The sequence below is a fragment of the Pleuronectes platessa genome, chromosome 16, assembly GCF_947347685.1.
Source record: "Pleuronectes platessa chromosome 16, fPlePla1.1, whole genome shotgun sequence".
NCBI classification, from domain to species: Eukaryota; Metazoa; Chordata; class Actinopteri; order Pleuronectiformes; family Pleuronectidae; genus Pleuronectes; species Pleuronectes platessa.
Genome location: NC_070641.1, coordinates 1,559,014 through 1,579,991, shown reverse-complemented (window position 1 = coordinate 1,579,991; position 20,978 = coordinate 1,559,014). Strand labels below are relative to the sequence as shown.

Sequence of the window (20,978 nt, the reverse complement as noted above, 5' to 3'; positions counted from 1 at the left end):
GCTGGTATGGAAGCTATTCTGCTCACAGCCGCAAATCACTGCAGAGATTGGACCGGACAGCGGTGGGTAGTGCGGTCGTCCTCCAACCTGAAGGTCGGCAGTTCAATCCCCAGTCTTCCCCATCTGCATGCCGAAGTGTCCTTGGGCAAGATGCTGAACACCGAATTGCCCCTCATAGAACAACAAAGTGCTGCTAATAGATGCACTGTATGAATGTGTGTGTGTGAATGGGTGAATGTAAAACTGTACTGTAAAGAGCTTTGAGTGGTCATCAAGACTAGAAAAGCGCTATATAAATATAAAAAACATTTACCACCAACATCATAAAGGGCCACAGCCTCCCAGCATGCAGACTGTTCACTCTGTAACCATCTGGCAGAAGGTACAGTAGCAGGACTGCATGTACCTACAGACTTTACAACAGTTCCTACCATCGGGCCATCAGGTTCCTTAACTTGTAGTCAACTTGTAATTTATAATCCTCTGATCATCTTTTTCCTGCCTGTTTATTTGGAAATGTGACTGACACACACAGGGTGCAATAACTACACATACACATGTTTAAACTACTATTCACACACTCCATACACTTAAAGTCCAAGTACCTTTTGAAATATATCTTCTTAGTTTTGTATTGTATTGCATTTAACATTTTATAGCTAATTCTTTTTACCTTTCTTGCATTTAACTATTGCAATGCTGAGGTGACCTGTTTTCTTCTTGTTCATTACCTTTCATTGTAATGTTGAACCTGTGTTAACTGTATATGACAAATACAATTTGGAACTAATGAGGTAGAGTGGGACTTCCACTAACCAGAAGGTTGGCAGTTTGATCCCAGTTTGCCCCGATCCACGTCACAAATTGTCCTGGTCATAAAATGTGTGATTGGTCCTGTGTCAAATAAACTCACCACAAACATTCATGTTCAGTTGGGTGACAGCCAGAAGAACTGTCATTGAACTGTATGGCAAAATAGTAATTGCGTATTTCATTGACAGGTGTCCTCCTTGGAGGGTGTGGGGATCGATCGATTCGTTTCCGTCCAACACTGCTTTTTAAAGAGTACCATGCTCACATCTTCCTTAACATCTTCAATGACGTCTTGGCCCAGTACAAATAAATGTTGACCCTGAAGGAACCTGACATTAGAGCCTAAAATAATCGAGAGGGAAGGCAGGGAAACTCCTGACAGTCCATGAAATGATAAGCACAATCCACCTAATCACGTATGCAGATATCCCACATAACCTCTGATTAAGTTAGGTATAGCAGACTGGGTTAGTCATCTTTTTGGCCAGAAATAATTATAGTGATGTCTTCTTACATGTGCTGCCATACAAATTTATCCTGAAACCACATGGAACAGATACCAGTAGTTACAAATGCAGTTAAACACAATAATCATGTTTCTGTAAATCTATTGAAGTGACTCCAACGTTTGAACCTTTCTCATCTGGATTTGTGCTCTTGTCTTAACTTGTCTAGCAGTTCTTATGCAGACTTTCCATTAAAAGTAGCAGTTCAATATTCAGACCAAAGCAAGGAGCAGCTGATGTTTTCCATGTAATTGGAAGACATTTTTTTCTGTAAGGTATTTTAAAGTACCTGTAAACTTCTGTTCATCTCATCTCATTCTTGGTTTCATTGGACGTGATGGTTTTGAAATTTATGGCACAGAAAGATGACATCGCCTTTGTCAATCTGGCCAATAATATAATAGCTGGATATCATTCATGTGTACAACAATAAACTTTATGTCTGAGGTTTAAAGGTCAGGAACCACATTTAACATGTGGGTTTGTTCCTTTAGAAGGTTGCACGGCAGGAGACAGATAGATAAGTAGGAGGACAAAGATGCCACCTCACTTCATGACGAAGTCTTGCATAAAGTGCTCATATGCCACTTACATCCAACTGCCTGTAACACAGATAGACAGTAAAGAAGGCAAACAATTATCTTGGAGACACATCTCAGTGTCAGAGACCAATCTGTGTAGGGATGCACAATATAGTTAAGATGGCAGCCTGCATGTCATTTGATGTTGCCCATTAGAAATGCCCTTATTATTATTCTGACTGTTGTGTTGCTCTTAACGAGAATGACTTTTCAGCCTGAAATGTTGTAGCCCAGCAAATGTGAATCTTAAATTGACCATGAAAATGTTATAGATTATTCAGTGTCTGCATGTTACTTAAATCTGCTTTTTTTTTCTTTGCCACTGGATCAGATAACAGTAGCCATTGGTAACCCTTAATAGAATTAAACTTTTGAACATATTGATTTTACTCTTGAACAAGAGCATCATATCAGTTGCTTTTTTTTCAGTAAATAATATTACTTCTGGAGTTCAACTCTCACTTTAATAAGATTTCAAATTCACCACTTCTTATTTCTGATAGATAATTGGAAAGTCATAGTCAGCAGTCGTTATTAACTAAGCCAATCAGGCTTGTTCCCAACCTTTTTTTGGGACAGTCTCACTTAGAATAAGCTTGTGCCATTTGTCAAGGGAAAGTTTCACGAGTGGTTTCTATACTGGATCTTTACTGCCCTCTGACACCAAAGAGAGAAACATTCACAGGTAGGTGAGAACTATGGCTGTTTAAGCTTTTCCCCTTCAAGCCATGAAGAGGCAACTGTGAGCCCATTGCATAGAACCTTCATCAGTGTCTAGGAATGTTCTATGGAGCTTCTAGAAGTCTAAAGAATATCTAAAAAAATGTAAAGTGTTACCAAAATAATTTCCCTTTTATTAATTTCCTGAGATTCAATACAGTACATATAAATATATTAACATCCATGATGCAAAATATATATCCCATAGATGTAATGTAAATATTTGTTAAACATAGTAAACTCTGTCAGTTTTTCTTGTATGGAGTTGTCCTTAGTCCTAATGACTTGACTATTTGCCCTGGTGATCTGAAACAGATGATTATTGATGTAATTATTTTAGAAGGCTCTATCTGTTGTCTATAAAACATTGTGTATGTAATGTGTTAAATAAATGAAGTTTTAACTTTGTACGGGAGTTTTATTTCTTAACTGCTAATGCTCTTTACTTTCTTTTTTACAAAAATAAATGTCTGTTTTAGCCGCAAGTAGCATTGCTACCTCATGCATGTTATTGATGCTGGTTGACACTGAACTTTCCCAACCACTGGACAGTAGAAAAAAGTTAGATTCTATTTCATTTTCGTGATGGTGCATGATGCATTGCACATTTTGCATAACTTCCCATGTCCGCAAAGGAGTACCTGCTTGAGACATTGTCGTTTTGCTCGATAAAAAGTCTTGTTTAGACCATAACAATTTCATAAAGGTCCAATAATGATTCACACAATTGTTATTTCATGTTGCCAGTAGGTTCTAAAGTCACTGCACCTACATATTGGCGAATACATTTCTTCAGGATGGGACCGGTTGGGACTCCTAACGTGTCAATGTTGGGAAAGATGTGACAATATATAAGTAATCTATATGCCCTCTGCCAGACCAGAAAGAAACATCACACACAGCCAATGGCTCTGGATCAGGAAGAAAGATCCCAATTAGGCACCAAGATGCTGGGGACATGAAACCAGGTCTGATCAACCTGTGGTGGGCCTCCCTAAGAAGAGGGTGTCTTGTGATGAAAAGGTTGAAACGCCTAATGACGCTACTGGTTACTGAGAGCAGAGTGACCACAAGCGCTGAGCGAAATTGAATTCCATGGAATTGGAGGGGTTAGTGGAATAGTAAACAAACATGCTGTTGGGCTACAGCAAAGAAATGTTAATGTGACTCAAAGAAACGTGACATGGGACAGTGTCTGCGAGAAGTTTAATGCTGTGGGAAAAACAAAAAGAACAACCGATGAAGAAAGAGAAGATGGCAGGACATACGAAGAAGAACAAAAGAAAAAATAGTGTTTGTGCCTTAATTTGCTCAATAAGAAGCAGCAAATTACAATATTTAGCTGATGCTTTTATCCAAAGCAAGTGGCCATTCGAGGCTCAATATCTTTCCCAAGGACACTTTGGCATGGGCTGGGATTCGAGCAGACAACCTTTTGGTTGGAGGACTACCACTTTTTGGTGCTTCCTATGTGCAAAACCTTTAAATGCTTAAACACTAAATACGGTATAAACTAATTTCATTAGATACACAATGATCGAACACCATGTGGCCGATTGGGCTGAAATCTCTTGGGCGTTACTTTGACCTCAATCCCAATGGATGTAGCATTTCTTATGTTTCTAGCCAAAAATATGTCGAACAAATCCCGCAAAAAATGCAAATGTTTGATAGCCCACGGCAACTTCCGCCAATGGATTCGGCCCTTTAGATGTTAGTTTGTAGTTGCTCCTCAAGCATTCATAATAAATATGGTGACATTTAATATAGTGGTTACTGCACAATCGATTTTGGGAGATTTTAGCGCCCCCTATTGGCAAAACTCTAACTGCTTTCTGCCTGTATTGGGACACAAAACAAACATATCTACCAAGTAAGATGATGATTGGAGCAAATCTTGATGAGTTATGGCCAATGTCCTGTTAAGCTCCTCCGAAAAGTTTTTAGTTAATGGCGCTCATGTTTTTTGACCAATCGTGCTCATTTATTATAGAATTTGTTATCTTAATCTCATAATGTTGTTAACCAAATTAGTTGTTGATAAGATTTTAAACCAAAATGTAGATGTCATGTTTTTTTTTTTAAATCCATGACATATACATGTCAGTGCGCAGAAATGTTCTTTCTCTCCGCAGAAAATAAGTGTGTGTGCAGAATCACTGCCGGATTCATGACCAGCGGATTTTGTTCTCACCACCACTTGTATTTTTGTGAATCAGAATCATTCTAAATCGACAGTCCGCTCTCTGCAATTCGCATGATGCCACGCCTCTATTTCTCCCAAAAAAGTAGATCCGTTTGTCATGAAGAGAACGATGTGCAGAGCAGAGAAGTTGTAAGTATTGACATACACCAAACACATAACACATACACATATTGACATACACCAAACACATAATACATACTCATATTGATATACCACATATATTCCTTATACCTTTTTATTACATTCTGTTGATGCACAGTCAACACTTTATAGCACACATCCCAACTCCCTGATTCAGTTAGCACAGAGATAGTGAGTAGACCTTGGCCCACAATCTCTCCCAGACAGCACACTGACGCAGCTGCACTGACACAGAAACATTATCACCTCTGGTAACCACGACAACGGAGAGCACGTACGACATCTTCATCACGCGACATTCCAAGAGGATGAGGCACTGTCCCGTCTAGATGCAGCAGCCTCCATCTAGTTTCGACCAATCCAAGAAGAACCCCTGTCACGCCCAATATGTCAATATATAATCTATGTGCGCACTCTGTTTAAGCGTCTTTCTTCCTGCGCAGCCTTCTGCATAGAACTAGAGACCCATGCATGTTCAATTGCTGGACACCGCGTTTTCCTGACCTGTGACCTCTGAATAAACTTGCTTAATTTCAACTTGAGAATGACGACTCCTCTCCTTTGATTTCCACCTGCAACATAAGGGATGGCCCCAAAAGGTCAAAAACACGAGAATCTCACAACAGCAGAAATTGAAGGCGTCAGAGGTGGAAAACACAAAAGAGACTCTTTTCTGTAGCATGTCCTCCTTGTTGTCCTGTGATTGAGTCTATGTCGGACTCTGTTTCCTCCTGACTCACTCTGACCTGAGCTCACTTTAAGCTTTAACAATAAAAAATGATCTCAAGTTTTTAGGACACGTCCAGTGCTGACATTTACTTGGTTTCTTACCTGCTAACATGTGTTCACCATTTTAGGTACCTAGGTATTGAAATATTCCCCTCACTAAACCGCATGGTACAACACAACTATGCTGAGATGTTGAATAAGGTCCTGAGTGATCTAAAAAGATGGTTGCGCTTACCTAATTCACTACATTCACGAATTTAAATTAAATGTGTTGCCCAGAATCAATATTCACTTCCATGATCTCTCTTTCTACCCCTGTTGGTTATTGGGATAAGCTTCATGCAGCTATTTCCAAATTCATTTGGAATGGGAAATGTCCTCGCTTGAACGCTTCCACTGCTCAGCACGGCCAACTCTACAATTTAGTACTGGTCTTTCACCCTTTGACCCCTGGGGCCGGTTTTTCAAAAGTAATCTGATCGGATTACGGCTATCGGATTGGATCAAATCTTGAAAATGGGTATTTCAAAAGAAAAAAAGGATTCAGAAATTGGATTGGATCACGTAATCTAATCTTGTTGTTGATCCGGATCAAACCTTGAGTTTGGGTTTTTCAAAACTTTTTGGTAGGATTGGGATAATTTTGATCCCAAAAATCAGGATTAAACTGATCCCAGCAGGAGGATGGATTCATGGTGGATATCAGTAATAAAACTAGGTAACTAAAATTGGTTAGTTAAATAATACAACATTTATATCATGCATTTTACAGTATTTATATTTATTCATCAATTTCACTTGAATTGTTCAACAGGAAGTACATAAAGTAGGTAGGCTATTTAGGCTAGCAACCTTTCAGTACAGCAAATTATAAATTATAAATATTTCGGCCCCATAAAATAATCCCCCAAACAGCTGTCAATATTGAACTCAAATAATAAATTCTGTCTTTGTTCATTAAACATTAATCACACTGACACAATCATCAGTCATGGACTTATCAAAAATAGTATCTAACAATTGCATCTCTTATTGGTCGTCCAGTCGGGCCCTCATTCTGACAGAATGGCGGAGGTTGGTCAGTGTCTCCAATGGGCTCAGGTGCATCAGGGACGTCATCACAGAGAGGGACTTTGCACCTGGTCGCGATGTTGAGTAGGACAATGCAAGCAAGTATTATGTTGCATGCTTTCTGTGGTTCCACTCTCAAGTAGTTAAGGCATGCAAAGCGCCTCTTCAGAACTCCATTTAAGCGCTCAATGGTGCATCTTGTTTTGCAATGAGCAGTGTTGAAGCGTGCCTGCTCAGGCGTGTTTGCAGCCAGAAAAGGGGTCATCAGCCATGGTAGAAGAGGGTAGGCACTGTCTCCTAATATGATACCATTTGGTCGGTTGGTTTGGAGCTCTCTATATAGAGCGCTCTCCCTCAGGATGCGCGCATCATGGACAGATCCAGGCCACTTCACAACGCAGTTTGTGATGAGGAGCTCAGCGTTACCCACAAGTTGAACGTTGATGCTATGTCTCCCCTTTCGGTTTACAAACTCCCACTCATTCTCATGAGGTGCTTGTATGTGCACATGGATGCAGTCGATTGCTCCAATAGTATTGGGCATATTCCCCAAAAGAAAAAAATTCTGCTTGGCCTGGATGATCTGGTCATCCTTCGGAAATGAAACAATTTCATTAATCAGGCTGGCCAATGCAGTTGACACACTTTTTAGAACATCACAAACAGTAGATTTTGTCACACCCATGTAGTAACCCACAACTTGGTAGAAAGTCCCATACGCATAGAAGCGAAGAGCAATGAGAACCTGTTCCTCCACAGACAGACCATGACTCCTTTGGGTTCTGCGTTGGAGGTTGGGCCTGAGAAGGTCCACAATATACTGAATATCAGCTCTTCCGAAGCAAAACCGAGCATACAGCTCCTCATTGGTATATTTCTGCAGTGGATCTATACGCTCAACATACACCCTTTGACGGTATCTTCTCCTGTGGTGGCGATGGACAACACCTGCCATGTCACTGCCTCTCTGTGACCTTCTCTCTGAGTCCTCTGAGAAAGGCTGGATATACATAAGGCTGTGTAAATTGGTCTTCCCAAACACACCTGCTTAATTGCTTTGGCTTGTGTTCAATTAATGGAATCATACCCAAGGCCTATAAAATGATGCTTGCTACATCAAAGCGGTGAAACCATGGACTCAAAAAGCCTGAATTTCTCTGCTGCTAAAACCCACGCCCTACTGGAGGGTGTTAGGTGCCATTATAGGTCATTGTTAGGATCTTTTAGTTCTGCCAAGGGTGGTGAAGTGAGCAGTAAAATGAAGAAGGAGATTTGGGCTGAAATCACACAACAATGTGATGCCATGGGGTTTGGACAGAAGAGGACAACAGAGCAATTAAGATTTCGCTGGAAGAATCTTAAGGCCAGGGCAACAAAAGACCACGCTGAAGCCAAGAACAGCCAAACAGGCAACAACCCATATAAGAGGGATGAATACACAGACATAGTCCTTGATATTATTGGAGGTGAAAAGTCGGAAGCTCTGCATGGGATCCGAGATGTTGCAGAGGATGTTGAGCCTGTGATGACAGCAGAAAGTGAGCCTTCTTCAGAAATATTTATTCTTAATCTCAGCCCTGTAATCGAGGGAGAAGGTCAATCACAGGTGGAGCCAGAAGGCCTAGTTCCCACAGGACTCCCAGAGAGAGGCTCAAAGCACCCAAAGAAAGATGACGCCTATAAGGTACTTCTGCAAAAAGAGACTGAAAGGGCAGAAGTACAGATCCATCTATCTGTTAGATCTCAGTGCAGCATTCGACACAATTGACCATCAAATTCTATTACAAAGACTCAAACAGTTAATTAACATTAATGGAACCGCCCTTAACTGGTTTAAATCGTACTTTTCTGATCGCTCCCAATTCATGCAAATTAATGATGAGTCATCTGTGCGCACCAAAGTAAACCATGGTGTTCCACAGGGCTCTGTGCTCAGCCCAATTTTATTCTCATTATATATGCTTCCACTAGGAAACATTATCAGGACACACTCGGTAAATTTCAACTGCTATGCGGATGACACCCAGTTATACTTATCAATAAAACCTGAACAAAGTAATCAATTAACTAAACTTCGAGCATGTCTCAAGGACATAAAAACCTGGATGACCTGCAATTTTATAATACTTGGCCCCAAACACCTTAGAGATACATTATCTAATGATATAGCTGCGCTAGACGACATTGCCCTTGCTTCCAACGAAACAGTCAGGAACTTGGGAGTGATCTTCGATCCTGATTTATCCTTTAATAGTCACTTAAAACAAATTTCTAGAACCGCCTTTTTCCAATTGCGTAATATCTCAAAATGTCATGTCCTTTCGCAAAAAGATGCAGAAAAACTAGTCGAGACTGGACTATTGTAATTCATTATTATCAGGCTTCAGCAGTAAGTCGTTAAAGACTCTACAGCTTGTCCAAAATGCCGCAGCACGTGTCCTGACGAGAACAAAGAAAAGAGAGCACATTTCTCCAGTATTAGCATCGCTTCACTGGCTTCCAGTTAAATCTGGAATAGAATTTAAAATTCTCCTCCTCACCTTCAAGGCCCTTAATAATATAGCGCCTTTTTACCTTAAAGAGCTGTAAGTACCTTATAAACCCACTAGAGCACTCCGCTCCCAGAATTTAGGCCTACTTGTCGTCCCTAAAGTCTCTAAAAGTAGAGTAGGAGCCAGAGCTTTTAGCCATCAAGCTCCTCTGCTGTGGAATAAACTACCACTTTCAGTTCGGGAGGCAGACACCATCTGTTCGTTTAAGAGTAGACTCAAAACCTTCCTTTTTGATAAAGCTTATAGTTAGAGCTAAGAGTGCAGCAGAACGTAACTTGTTCTATTTTATGACACATGACACACAGAGCTTCTTTTTCCAGCTTCTCCTTCCTCTTCTCCATCCCTATCCCCCTTCCCCGGAATCCCTTTGGTTTATCACCCGCAGATCCAGGGCCTCTGTGGCCGCACCATGGATTGCGGTTTGTGGATCGCGCACCGGGGGTCGCGGTGGTGGATCCAGTGTGGTGGATTCTGTGTCGTGTGGGCTGATCGTGGTGGTGGTGGCGGACCCTGTGTCGCGTTGGCATCGGGTACGGGCATTGGACCAGGACCGCGGCGGCGGCTCGTGGCGGTGGACGGCGACTGAGGACTGGAGTGGTGTTCTGGTCTGGATGGTAAATCGTGGTCCTGCTGGTTGCTGACCATGGACTGTGATTGCAGCGGGACTGCTTGGCATGTCATGTTGGGGTTGTCCTTCGGGATGCTTACCCTCATCAAATGCTGCTAGAGACTTTAATCTTTAATCTTGAAGACTTTAATCTTGATGATGTTTTCCTGCACGTGGCATCTATTGTACTTCTGTCCGTCCTGGGAGAGGGATCCCTCATATGTGGCTCTCTCTGAGGTTTCTACGTATTTTTACCCTGTTAAAAGGGTTTTAGTAGTTTTTCCTTACTCTTGCTGAGGGTTAAGGACAGAGGATGTCACACCCTGTTAAAGCCCTATTAGACGAATTGTAATTTGTGAATATGGGCTATACAAATAAAATTTGATTGATTGATCCATCTAGCAGAGGAACAGCTTATACTTGCCCGACTGCAGCAAACCAAGGCCAGACTTGAGATCCGCCTCCTAAAGGCCAAGCTTGGACAAACTGGTCTCTCCACAGCAGACGAAGCAGATGATGATGATGATGAAGAAGAAGGAGAACTCATAAGACTACTACTCATAACAAGAACTAAGAAGTAATTTATTTAGTTAAGTATTGGACATTTAAGCCTTTTTTTATCCAGTTCAATTCAATAAATCTTTGTTTGAAACCTGTTCGAAACATCCATAATCAGTGGTGTATAAAGTATTTGAAAACCATACTTGAGTAAAAGTACAGATATCTTACCTGAAAGTGACTTCGGTAATAGTAAAAGTCACCCGTAAGAAAATGACTTGAGTAAAAGTCTTAAAGTAGCTCATATTAAATGTACTTAAGTATCAAAAGTATCTGGTGTTGAAATGTACTTAAGTATCAAAAGTAAAAGTACAAGTACCAAACTTAAACATACTAAGTGTTTTTTATGGTAGCCCTATACAGACACAAGCAACCCAAAATTATTCTCATCAGGATTTATTTCAACTAACTGAAAAATTATAACAAAAATATACATATAAGGTATATTTGTAAACATTCAAACCCCAGATGCTGAGGTTCAAATAGTATTGGTAGTGCATCTGATCTTCTAGGGACAATAAAGAACCAACACAACAGAATAAACAAGGGCCTCTTCCTAAGATCAATAATAGACCACAGTATAACCACTAAAAAATTGTTAACTGTAAATATCACTAAACTTGGACCTTTCACTTTCTAATCAGCAGCATGAATGATACACAATATCCCTTATGATAGCTCAGCAAAAGGAAACAAGTTCTAGGCAAACAAAATAAGATAGTTTCTCTTTCGTTAACAAACAAACAAACAAAGTGCTAGTACAGAGAAGAACAGGCCAAATTTCAGACCGAATAATAAAGACTGAACTGAAACGAGCTCCTGCATTAGCACCTGTATAATTCTAAAGGGAATAAATGGATGGGGAATGTGCTCGCATTGATCACATCCCTGCCCTTTGTACACACATCGCTACTCCCCATTGGATGGTTTAGTGAGGTCCTCAGAATGGCCCCTCCAGAGTTGGTCATGGCCATGGCGGAATGCCAAGAAGACGATCAAACTGGACACTAGAGGAAGTACAACTCGTAACAAGGTTTCCTCCGGACGATTAGGGTCTTGCGCTGGACTACCCCCCCCGGTAGTCCGGTTGACGGCTTATCTCCCGTCCCGCCCTCAGGTAATCCTCGAGAGGCACCGTCCGTTCTCGCGCAAACATGCACAGTCCAGATAATCCAATATCATGATGAGAGATTGACAATTATATTCAGATTTTAATTTGTAACGAGTAACGAGGTGTTCAATGTCAATGTAACGGAGTAAAAGTAAATCTTTTTTCTTTTAAATGAAGTGGAGTAAAAGTAGAAGTCCTGATGAATATAAATACTCAAGGAAAGTATAGATCCTCAAAAAAACTACCTAAGTACTGTAACAAAGTACTTTTACTCTGTTACTTTACACCACTGTCCATAATTAGGGATGCACCGATATGGAAATTCTTGGCCGATACCGATATTTAAAATAACAATCTGGCCGATAGCCGATACCGATACCGATATTTGTTTATTTTCTTTTTGTTATTATTCATTCACCTTTTTGTGCCAGAAAAATAATTAAATCATTATTTAAAAAGCACTATTTAAAAAAAATTCAGCCCTTCATCACTCTTATCTTTTAATGAGCACAGATTGAATCAGATTTATGAAACAATCTTTGATTTAACTAAACTTTATTTAACAGAGACATGTTATGCCCATTTTACCGCAAGTTCAAATGGTTCCTCGGGATCTTAATGAAATGTCTGTAACATATTTTGGTCAAAATACCACAAGGATAATTTAAAACAGCACCTTTTTACCCTGTCTAAAACAGCCCTGTTAAAGTATCATTATAGAGAACGCCCTTCTCATTCTTTTACGGTAGCAGTATTGCCCGTTTATTAGATGTGTTACGGCTTCTGTGTGTATGACGTATGTTGTCAATTCCCTTGTTACCTGTGCATGAGATGGATGAATAGAGCCGATGCACATGAGAATAAAGTACTTTAACAGACGCTACGCTCATACTTTTTACGACAGGATACACTGCGTGAGTCAAGATAACTTAACAAGCCCTCCTCCGTTTGACCTGTTTTTAGTGTCGGGCAGAAATCACATCGCGTCAACACCCACCGTGGCCCTTCGCGATGCTTGTTTTAATTAAACAGTCGGATTCCCCTGGTCCGCACCAGTTCTCAGTCAGCTGCTAGGTGCCAGCCGAGGCGCACCGCAGGGTGCCCACCCCCCGCGCGAACAGAGGGTTCCCCCAGCGGTCGCCGTAGCTGAGGTGATCCGCGAGAAGGGCCCGACACGCGTCCAGAGTGGCCGCCGCTGACCGCGTACCCGGTCCCCTCCAACGGCCCGCCTTCCGCGCCGGCGATGGACACCGCCCCGCGTACCAAGAGAAAGAAAGCCCCCCCACCAGTGACGCCGTGAGGTGCCACCGGATGAGGACCTCCCGGTGCCGCACACTGAGCCTCCGGCGGCGCGGAGAGGAGGGCAGCGGAGCGACTGCTCCTCCGGCGGCGCGGAGAGGAGGGCAGCGTTCAGTCCTATTTTCTGTTCAAATAAAGCATATTGGAGTAACCCCACACTATTCTACCTGTTCTTTACATAGCTACATTGTGATAGTCCCATTTAGACCACAGGTAATGCAGATTTGGTAATCCTGAAATGTTTGAATCCGGATCAGAGTAATCCAATCCCACATTGCTTTGAAAAACCAGCATAAAAATTAAATGGATTACATGATCCTGGATAGGAGAAAAAGAGATTTCCAAATCTGGATCAATTTGATCCAGATTAAAACTTTTGAAAAACCGGCCCCTGGTTTGATTCTTGGCCGCAGTTTCTTAGCGAGCTTTGGAAGAGGAAATGGGGCACCCTTGGTCTTAGACAGATGTGCCATTTTCGAACACCTCTGTGAGGCAATGTCAACTACGCTGTGGTCCAATTTTATCCCAGTGTTTCAGGTAAGGCGCTCAGTAGAAAAGTATTATAAATCTTCCTGCAGATGGCATCTTCAATCTGCTGTTTTCAATTATAAAGAATTAGGAGAATAGGAGGTAGACCAATTACCTTCTCTCAGTATTAATTTCTTAGGCGATATCCTTGACCTACATGGATTGCGCCCATTCCAGGACATCAAGTTCAAATTTAATTTGCCAGGCACACCCTTTTTCTTTTATCTTCAGTATCTTCAGCCCTTAAAGCACACGGCGTACCCTGGCAGCATACTTTGCCTACACATCTGCTTCACGAGTTGTTCATGACTAAAGGAGATTCGAAGGGCATGGTTTCCACCCTATATCAATCAATCAATCAAATTTTATTTGTATAGCCCATATTCACAAATTACAATTCATCTCATAGGGCTTTAACAATATATAATGGAAGCCTCCTACAAAACACTTACGGTGGAGCGGGTGAGGAGTGTGGACATTATTAATATTAAATTGGCTTCCTGGAATCCCGACCACCAGCAAATTCATTAAATTTGGTTAGCAGGACTTACGTGACTCTTAGCAGATTGAATTTTATGAGTGTTATTGGTGATGCCAATACCCTCTTTTCATTAAAGACCCCAGGCACATTTCTTCACATGTTCTGGGGGTGCCCCCTGTTGCACGGTTCTGGCGGAGTGTAGCCTTGGAGCTGACAGCATTCGTGTCCGAGACAGTACCCGCGACCATACCAGTTCTGCTGTTGGATGATGTTTCGTCACTTCAGATCCCTAAGTGTAAAAAAAGAATGGTTCTTGCTGGTCTAACAGCCGCTAAGAAAATGGTGACAGTGTGCTGGAACCCTTCCCAAAATTTACCAAACAAAAAGTAGATTTAAATTTTTCTTGATGATTATATGAACTGTCAACAACCCGTATTAATGGGGCTAAAGAGGTGAATGTAAACATGTGGCTTACAGCGGTAGAGGAACTGAAAAGACGGCTGTGATTTGTTTGTAAGAGCCGCCTACTATTCAAAACTAATAGAAGAGAATAAAAACAACCCCAGGTTTCTCTTCAGCACTGTAGCCAGGCTGACAGAGAGTCACACCTCCACCGAGCCCAGTATTCCTCAATCCCTAAATAGCAATATCTTTATGACCTTTTTTTAATGATAAAATTCTAACTATTAGAAATAAAATCAACCATCTCCTGCCCTCAATTGGCACTAATATACGGTGGCCCTGAGAGCTCAACGAACAGCAACTTAAGAAAACACATGCAAGTTGACAAAACCCAAGCAAAGTAAGAAAACATCTTCATCAATTTCACAACACAACACATTACAGAAACGCGCAGCAAATAGACAAACGCCCTGCAAATAGACAAACGCGCTGCAAATAGACAAACGCGCTGCAAATAGAGTAACGAGCAGCAAATAGACAAACGCGCAGCAAGTAGAGGAGAAAACACAACGGAAGTGTTTCCAGAGGACAGCTAAAAGTGATGGACACTGCTGCCACAAAAACGTCCAATACACCATACAAATTGGTTCCACACAGGGTTCGGCCAGCCGCGACTCTGGAGCCGAATGCGGCTCTTCAGCCCCTCTGCAGTGACTGTACAGTACAGTGTTGTGCATATGTTTCGCAAACGCTGAACTTAACGAATCAGTTTTCATAGTATTGACGTGAACGTAACGATGAACGTGAGTGCACGTCACGTACATTTTTTAAATCATCATCGTATCAGGCCATCATGAAATACCAGGAGCGGGCTAGTGTGTGTGTGTCTGTGTGTGTGTGTGTGCGTGCGTGCGTGTTTCCCGGCGCTCCGACCCCGCCCACTCGCTCTGAGAGACCCCCAGTGAGATCTGATCACGGAAGATGGTCCGATCTAGAGACATGCCGTCTCCTCCTGTTAAACTGAATAAACAGCGCTAACAAGCAAGCCTCTGTTTGTGAGGCAATATATTGTCCATAGTGTGCAGGGGTAGGAAACCTTCACTATCAAAAGAGCGAGTGGGCGGGGTCGGAGCCCCGGGACCCGGGACCTACATACAGTCTATGACCGGGACCGGAGCGCTCTCTACACACACACACACACACATACACACACACACACACACACACACACACACACACACACTCGCCCGCTCCTGGTATTTCATGATGGCCTGATACGATGATGATTAAAAAAATTAACGTGACGTTCACTCACGTTCATCGTTACGTTCACGTTAATACTATGAAAACTGATTCGTTAAGTTCAGCATTCGCGAAACATATGAACACCACTGTACTGTACAGCCGCTTCAGAGGGGCTGAAGAGCCGCGTTCGGCTCCAGAGCCGCGGGTGGCCGACTCCTGTGTGGAACCAATTTGTATGGTGTATCGGACGTTTTTGTGGCAGCAGTGTCCATCACTTTTAGCTGTCCTCTGGAAACACTTCCGTTGTGTTTTCTCCTCTACTTGCTGAGCGTTTGTCTATTTGCTGCGCGTTTCTCTATTTGCACCGCGTTTGTCTATTTGCAGCGCGTTTGTCTATTTGCAGGGCGTTTGTCTATTTGCTGCGCGCTTCTGTAATGTGTTGTGTCGTGTTGTGAAATTGATGAAGATGTTTTCTTACTTTGCTTGTGTTTTGTCATCTTGCATGTGTTTTCTTAAGTTGCTGTTCGTTGAGCTCTCAGGGCCACCGTACTAATACCTTCCCAACAACAGAGATCTCAGAAACGGCTGAGAATCCTACCCATTACTTAGACAGCTTCTCTCTGATCACCTGTGATCAGTTTACCAAAATAATCTCAGGTTCTAAACCAACAACCTGTATCTTAGATCCCATTCCTACAAAATTACTTGAAGAATTTCTGCCCCTAATTGATAGTTCGTTACTTAACATAATCAATCTGTCATTATCATCAGGTTATGTACCACAGTCTTTTAAAATAGCAGTAATCAAACCCCTTCTCAAAAAAAACCACCCTAGACCCAGAGCTTTTAGCCAAAAACAGACCAATATCTAATCTCCCCTTCATGTCTAAAATCTTAGAAAAAGTGGTAGCCAATCAGCTGTGTGAGTTTCTCCAGGAAAATAATATATATGAAGACTTTCAGTCGGGGTTTAGAGCCAATCACAGTACAGAGACAGCCTTGGCAAAAGTCACTAATGACCTTTTAATAGGTCAGGGACTTGTGTCTGTCCTCGTTCTGTTAGATCTCAGTGCAGCATTCGACACAATTGACCATCAAATTCTACTACAAAGACTCAAACAGTTAATTAACATTAATGGAACCGCCCTTAACTGTTTTAAATCGTATTTTTCTGATCGCTCCCAATTCGTGCAAATTAATGATGAGTCATCTGTGCGCACCAAAGTTAACCATGGTGTTCCACAGGGCTCTGTGCTCGGCCACTATAGTCCACAGTCATTGTCCACATCAGGATCCACCATCAGCTGCTTCCTTAATCGTGGTCCACCACCATTATCAGATGCCAACACGATACAGGATCCACCATTTCACGATCAGCCAGTGCAATACAAAATCCACCATTACGATCAGGATCTCTGATACGCGATCCATAAATCATAATCCATGATGTGTCGCAGCTGCAGCCCTGGATCTGCGGACGATAAGGCAAAGGGACTCCGAGGAAGAAGTCAAGTCGGTAACATGTATTGATAAGATATTCAATTTAAAGATGTGATAGCGATTGAGAAGAGGAAGGAGAAGCTGTAAGGAGAAGCTCCGTGGGTCATGTGTCCCTTTACATTCAAGACCTATAGCAGCATAAGTAAGAGTAGGTCTAAGACAAGCCTGGACCAGCTCTAACTATAAGCTTTATCAAAAAGGAAGGTTTTAAGCCTACTCTTAAACGTACAGATGGTGTCTGCCTCCTGAACTAAAAGTAAGAGATGATTTCACAGGAGAGTAGCTTGATAGCTGAAAGCTCTGGCTCCTACTCTACTTTTAGGAATGCCAAGTAAGCCTGAATTGTGGGAGCGCAGTGCTCTAGCGGGTTGATAAGGTACTAACAGCTCTTTGAGGTATAATGGGGCCATATTATTAAGGGCCTTGAAGGTGAGGAGGTTAATTTTAAATTCTATTCTAGATTTAACTGGAAGCCAATGTAGCGAAGCTAATACAGGAGATACAGTGCCTTGCATAAGTATTCACCCCCTTTGGACTTTTCTACATTTTGTCATGGTATAACCACAGATTAAAATTTATTTCATCGTGAGTTTATGTAATGGACCAACACAAAATAGTGCATCATTTGGAAGTGGGGGGAAATATTACATGGACTTCACAATTATTTACAAATAAAAATCTGAAAAGTTTTGAGTGCATATGTATTCACCCCCTTTACTGTGAAACCCCTAACAAAGATCTGGTGCGACCAATTGCATTCACAAGTCACATTTGCAAGTCACATAATTAGTAAATAGGGTCCATCTGTCTGCAATTTAATCTCAGTATAAATACACCTGTTCTGTGACGGACTCAGAGTTTGTTGGAGATCATTACTGAACAAACAGCATCATGAAGACTAAGGAGCTCACCAAACAGGTCAGGGATAAAGTTGTAGAGAAATATGAAGCAGGGTTAGGTTATAAAAAAATATCCAGCGCTTTGAACATCTCTCTGAGCACCATAAAATCCATCATAAGAAAATGGAAAGAATATGGCACAACCGCAAACCTACCAAGAGGAGGCCGTCCACCCAAACTGAAGAGTCGGACAAGGAGAAAATTAATCAGAGAAGCACCCAGGAGGCCCATGGTTACTCTGGAGGAGTTGCAGAGATCCACAGCTGAGGTGGGAGAATCTGTCCACAGGACAACTATTAGTCGTCTACTCCACAAATCTGGCCTTTATGGAAGAGTGGCAAGAAGAAAGCCATTGTTGAAACGGATCCATAAAAAATCCCGTTTGGAGTTTGCCAGAAGCCATGTGGGAGACACAGCAAACATGTGGAAGAAGGTGCTCTGGTCAGATGAGACCAAAATTGAACTTTTTGGCCTCAATGCAAAACGCTATGTGTGGCGAAAACCCAACACTGCCCATCACCCTGAGCACACCATCCCAACAGTGAAACATGGTGGTGGTAGCATCATGCTGTGGGGATGCTTATCTTCAGCAGGTACAGGGAAACTGGTCAGAATAGAGGGAAAGATGGATGGAGCCAAATACAGGGAAATCCTTGAAGAAAATCTGATGCAGTCTGCAAAAGACTTGAGACTGGGGCGGAGGTTCATCTTCCAGCAGGACAATGACCCTAAACATACAGCCAGAGCTACAAAGGAATGGTTTGGATTAAAGAATGTTAATGTCTTAAAATGGCCCAGTCAAAGCCCAGACCTCAATCCAATAGAGAATCTATGGCAAGACTTGAAGATTGCGGTTCACAGACGGTCTCCATCCAATCTGAATGAGCTTCATCTTTTTTGCCAAGAAGAATGGACAAACCTTTCCATCTCTAGATGTGCAAAGCTGGTAGAGACATACCCCAAAAGACTTGCAGCTGTAATTGCAGCGAAAGGGGGTTCTACCAAGTATTGACACAGGGGGGTGAATACTTATGCACCCAACAGATGTCAACTTTTTTGTTCTCATTATTGTTTGTGTCACAATAAAATGTATTTTGCACCTCCAAAGTACTATGCATGTTTTGTTGATCAAACGGGAAAAAGTTTTTTAAGTCCATTTGAATTCCAGTTAGTAACAGTACATAATGGGAAAAAGTCCAAGGGGGGTGAATACTTATGCAAGGCACTGTATGTGGTCTCTTTTCTAGGTTCTTGTCAGGTGACTGGTTTATGTATGTTTTTCATCTCATGGTAGATTGTTTTTGTATGTGTTTGTGTTATCTCTTGAATATAAGTTTGATTAAAAAAAAACTATATTCACCAGCACCGATCACAGTAGGACTCAAACAGTACTGATGTTTACTTTGTGTTTGTTATGTGTCTGATTCATAATGTGTGAATGTGTGTGTTAATATTGTTGTTCTCCCTCTCTGTCAAGGGTGCTGCTGTTGCGTGTGTTGCCTGTGTTTCACTCTAGACTTTATGAGAAACATGTTTAAACCTGCTACACAACACAAGACGTAACGTCAGGACATCAGGGTTAAGTGAGCTGAATGATCCGGATTCATGATCCGACATCATCGATTAATAACTAAATACTTGTGATTATCAGTTCGTGGCAGAAGACACTCTTGAAGACAGAAGCTACATTCTTCCCACAGATTGTGACTCAGCGCAGTGTTTTTAACCTCCCAGCTCCTGTCCCAGGTGTGCGGGTTTTTCTTCTCTTGTGGGGAGATGAGTGGTGATGGACAAAGGACTAAGCTTCCAGTGCAACTAATCGACAATTAGATATTAGATATGAAAATTAGGCGTTAACTTATTAAAATGCACTAATTTCGATTCATTTGCCAATTGGCACTGGTGAATAGGATTTAAAAAATGTATCTAAAACATATCACCACAGAACTTCCCCAGTTAATGAGTTTAACATAGAAAAAATGTACGCGTTTGTGGGCTTGGATGTCATTGTAGTGAGCCCCAGGGGGATTTGAAGGTTGATATATATATACATATATATATAATTTTAAAAGCTCTCATATAATTTTTGCTCCCAATTAATCAGTTAAAATCAACTACAGATGCTCTATTTCAGTGGTTCTCAACCTTTTTTCAGTGATGTACCCCCTTTTAAAAAAAAAATTCAGCCGGGTACCTCCTAACCAGCGCAAAGAATTTTTGGTTGAAAGAAAGATGCAATACACAGTGCTGTGCCATTAGTGTCTGATTTTAATAAACCTTGTAACTAGACACTTTCTCTCTCTCTTGAACTATTTGGAAATAAAATGATATGAAAATAATTAAAGACTTATTAAAAAATAAATAATTATCTCAATTATAAATAAAGATGTCTAGAGTCTATTTCATGGCACTAGAAATTGTTGGGAGTGACCGATCAATTATAGGCCAATAAACAACTTAACTAAAGCCAAAACTGTGACATTTCAAAATGTATACTCTACTGTAAACTAAGTAAACTATCTAGACTGGTATAGTTGATGTTTTTTATTTATGACAACAATGATGAGGATGAAAGGGCTTCAATTACATGGTTATTTAATACATTTGGTTGATGCATTAGTAAATTAAATTATTGTTGTCTATTAAAGCCTTTTTTGTATAAATAAATTGAGTTTTAATATATTATGCATTTAGTTAATAGAGGGCTGTGTTTGTATTTTCTAGGACAAAACAAATTTAGGTAAGGACATAGAGATGAATTCCAGATTTGACCTTCAGAGGCCGGCAGATTTGTGTGTATGCACTGTTTCTGAATGAGGCCCATTGTATCTAAGGGACTTTGGCAACTTTCATGCCATTTCAAATTTTACCTACCAAGGTGTTGATGGTCACCCAATCACATTAGATAAAAAAAATTGAATTGTCCGGCCAGAAGTATATAAACTGAACAGAAATTAACCAAATGCAGTTTGAAAAGCACTTAATTTGAATGCTCACAGGAGCTTATGGTCTACCAGGAGCATAATTAC

At 41.3% G+C, this 20,978-nt stretch overlaps 2 protein-coding genes across 3 annotated transcripts in view; one reads left to right on the top strand and one right to left on the bottom strand.

Annotated features, from left to right (window-relative positions):
* Window positions 1-3,028, top strand: part of abat (4-aminobutyrate aminotransferase) — a 43,877-nt gene extending 40,849 nt beyond the window's left edge. For both annotated transcript variants that reach the window (XM_053444062.1, XM_053444061.1), the window contains exon 16: window positions 1,002-3,028. In XM_053444062.1, the coding sequence (XP_053300037.1) occupies window positions 1,002-1,123 (122 nt within the window). In that variant the 3' untranslated portion in view covers window positions 1,124-3,028. The remainder of the gene's footprint in view (window positions 1-1,001) is intronic.
* Window positions 3,029-6,696: 3,668 nt separating this feature from the next.
* On the bottom strand, window positions 6,697-7,722 carry LOC128458296 (putative nuclease HARBI1). The gene has a single exon (XM_053443077.1). It carries the CDS (start codon window positions 7,720-7,722, stop codon window positions 6,697-6,699), a length of 1,026 nt encoding a protein of 341 aa, XP_053299052.1.
* Window positions 7,723-20,978: the final 13,256 nt, after the last annotated feature.

Bases quoted from the DNA above. Each gene is read 5' to 3' on its own strand.
- LOC128458296 (XM_053443077.1), bottom strand. From the start codon at position 7,722: ATGGCAGGTGTTGTCCATCGCCACCACAGGAGAAGATACCGTCAAAGG.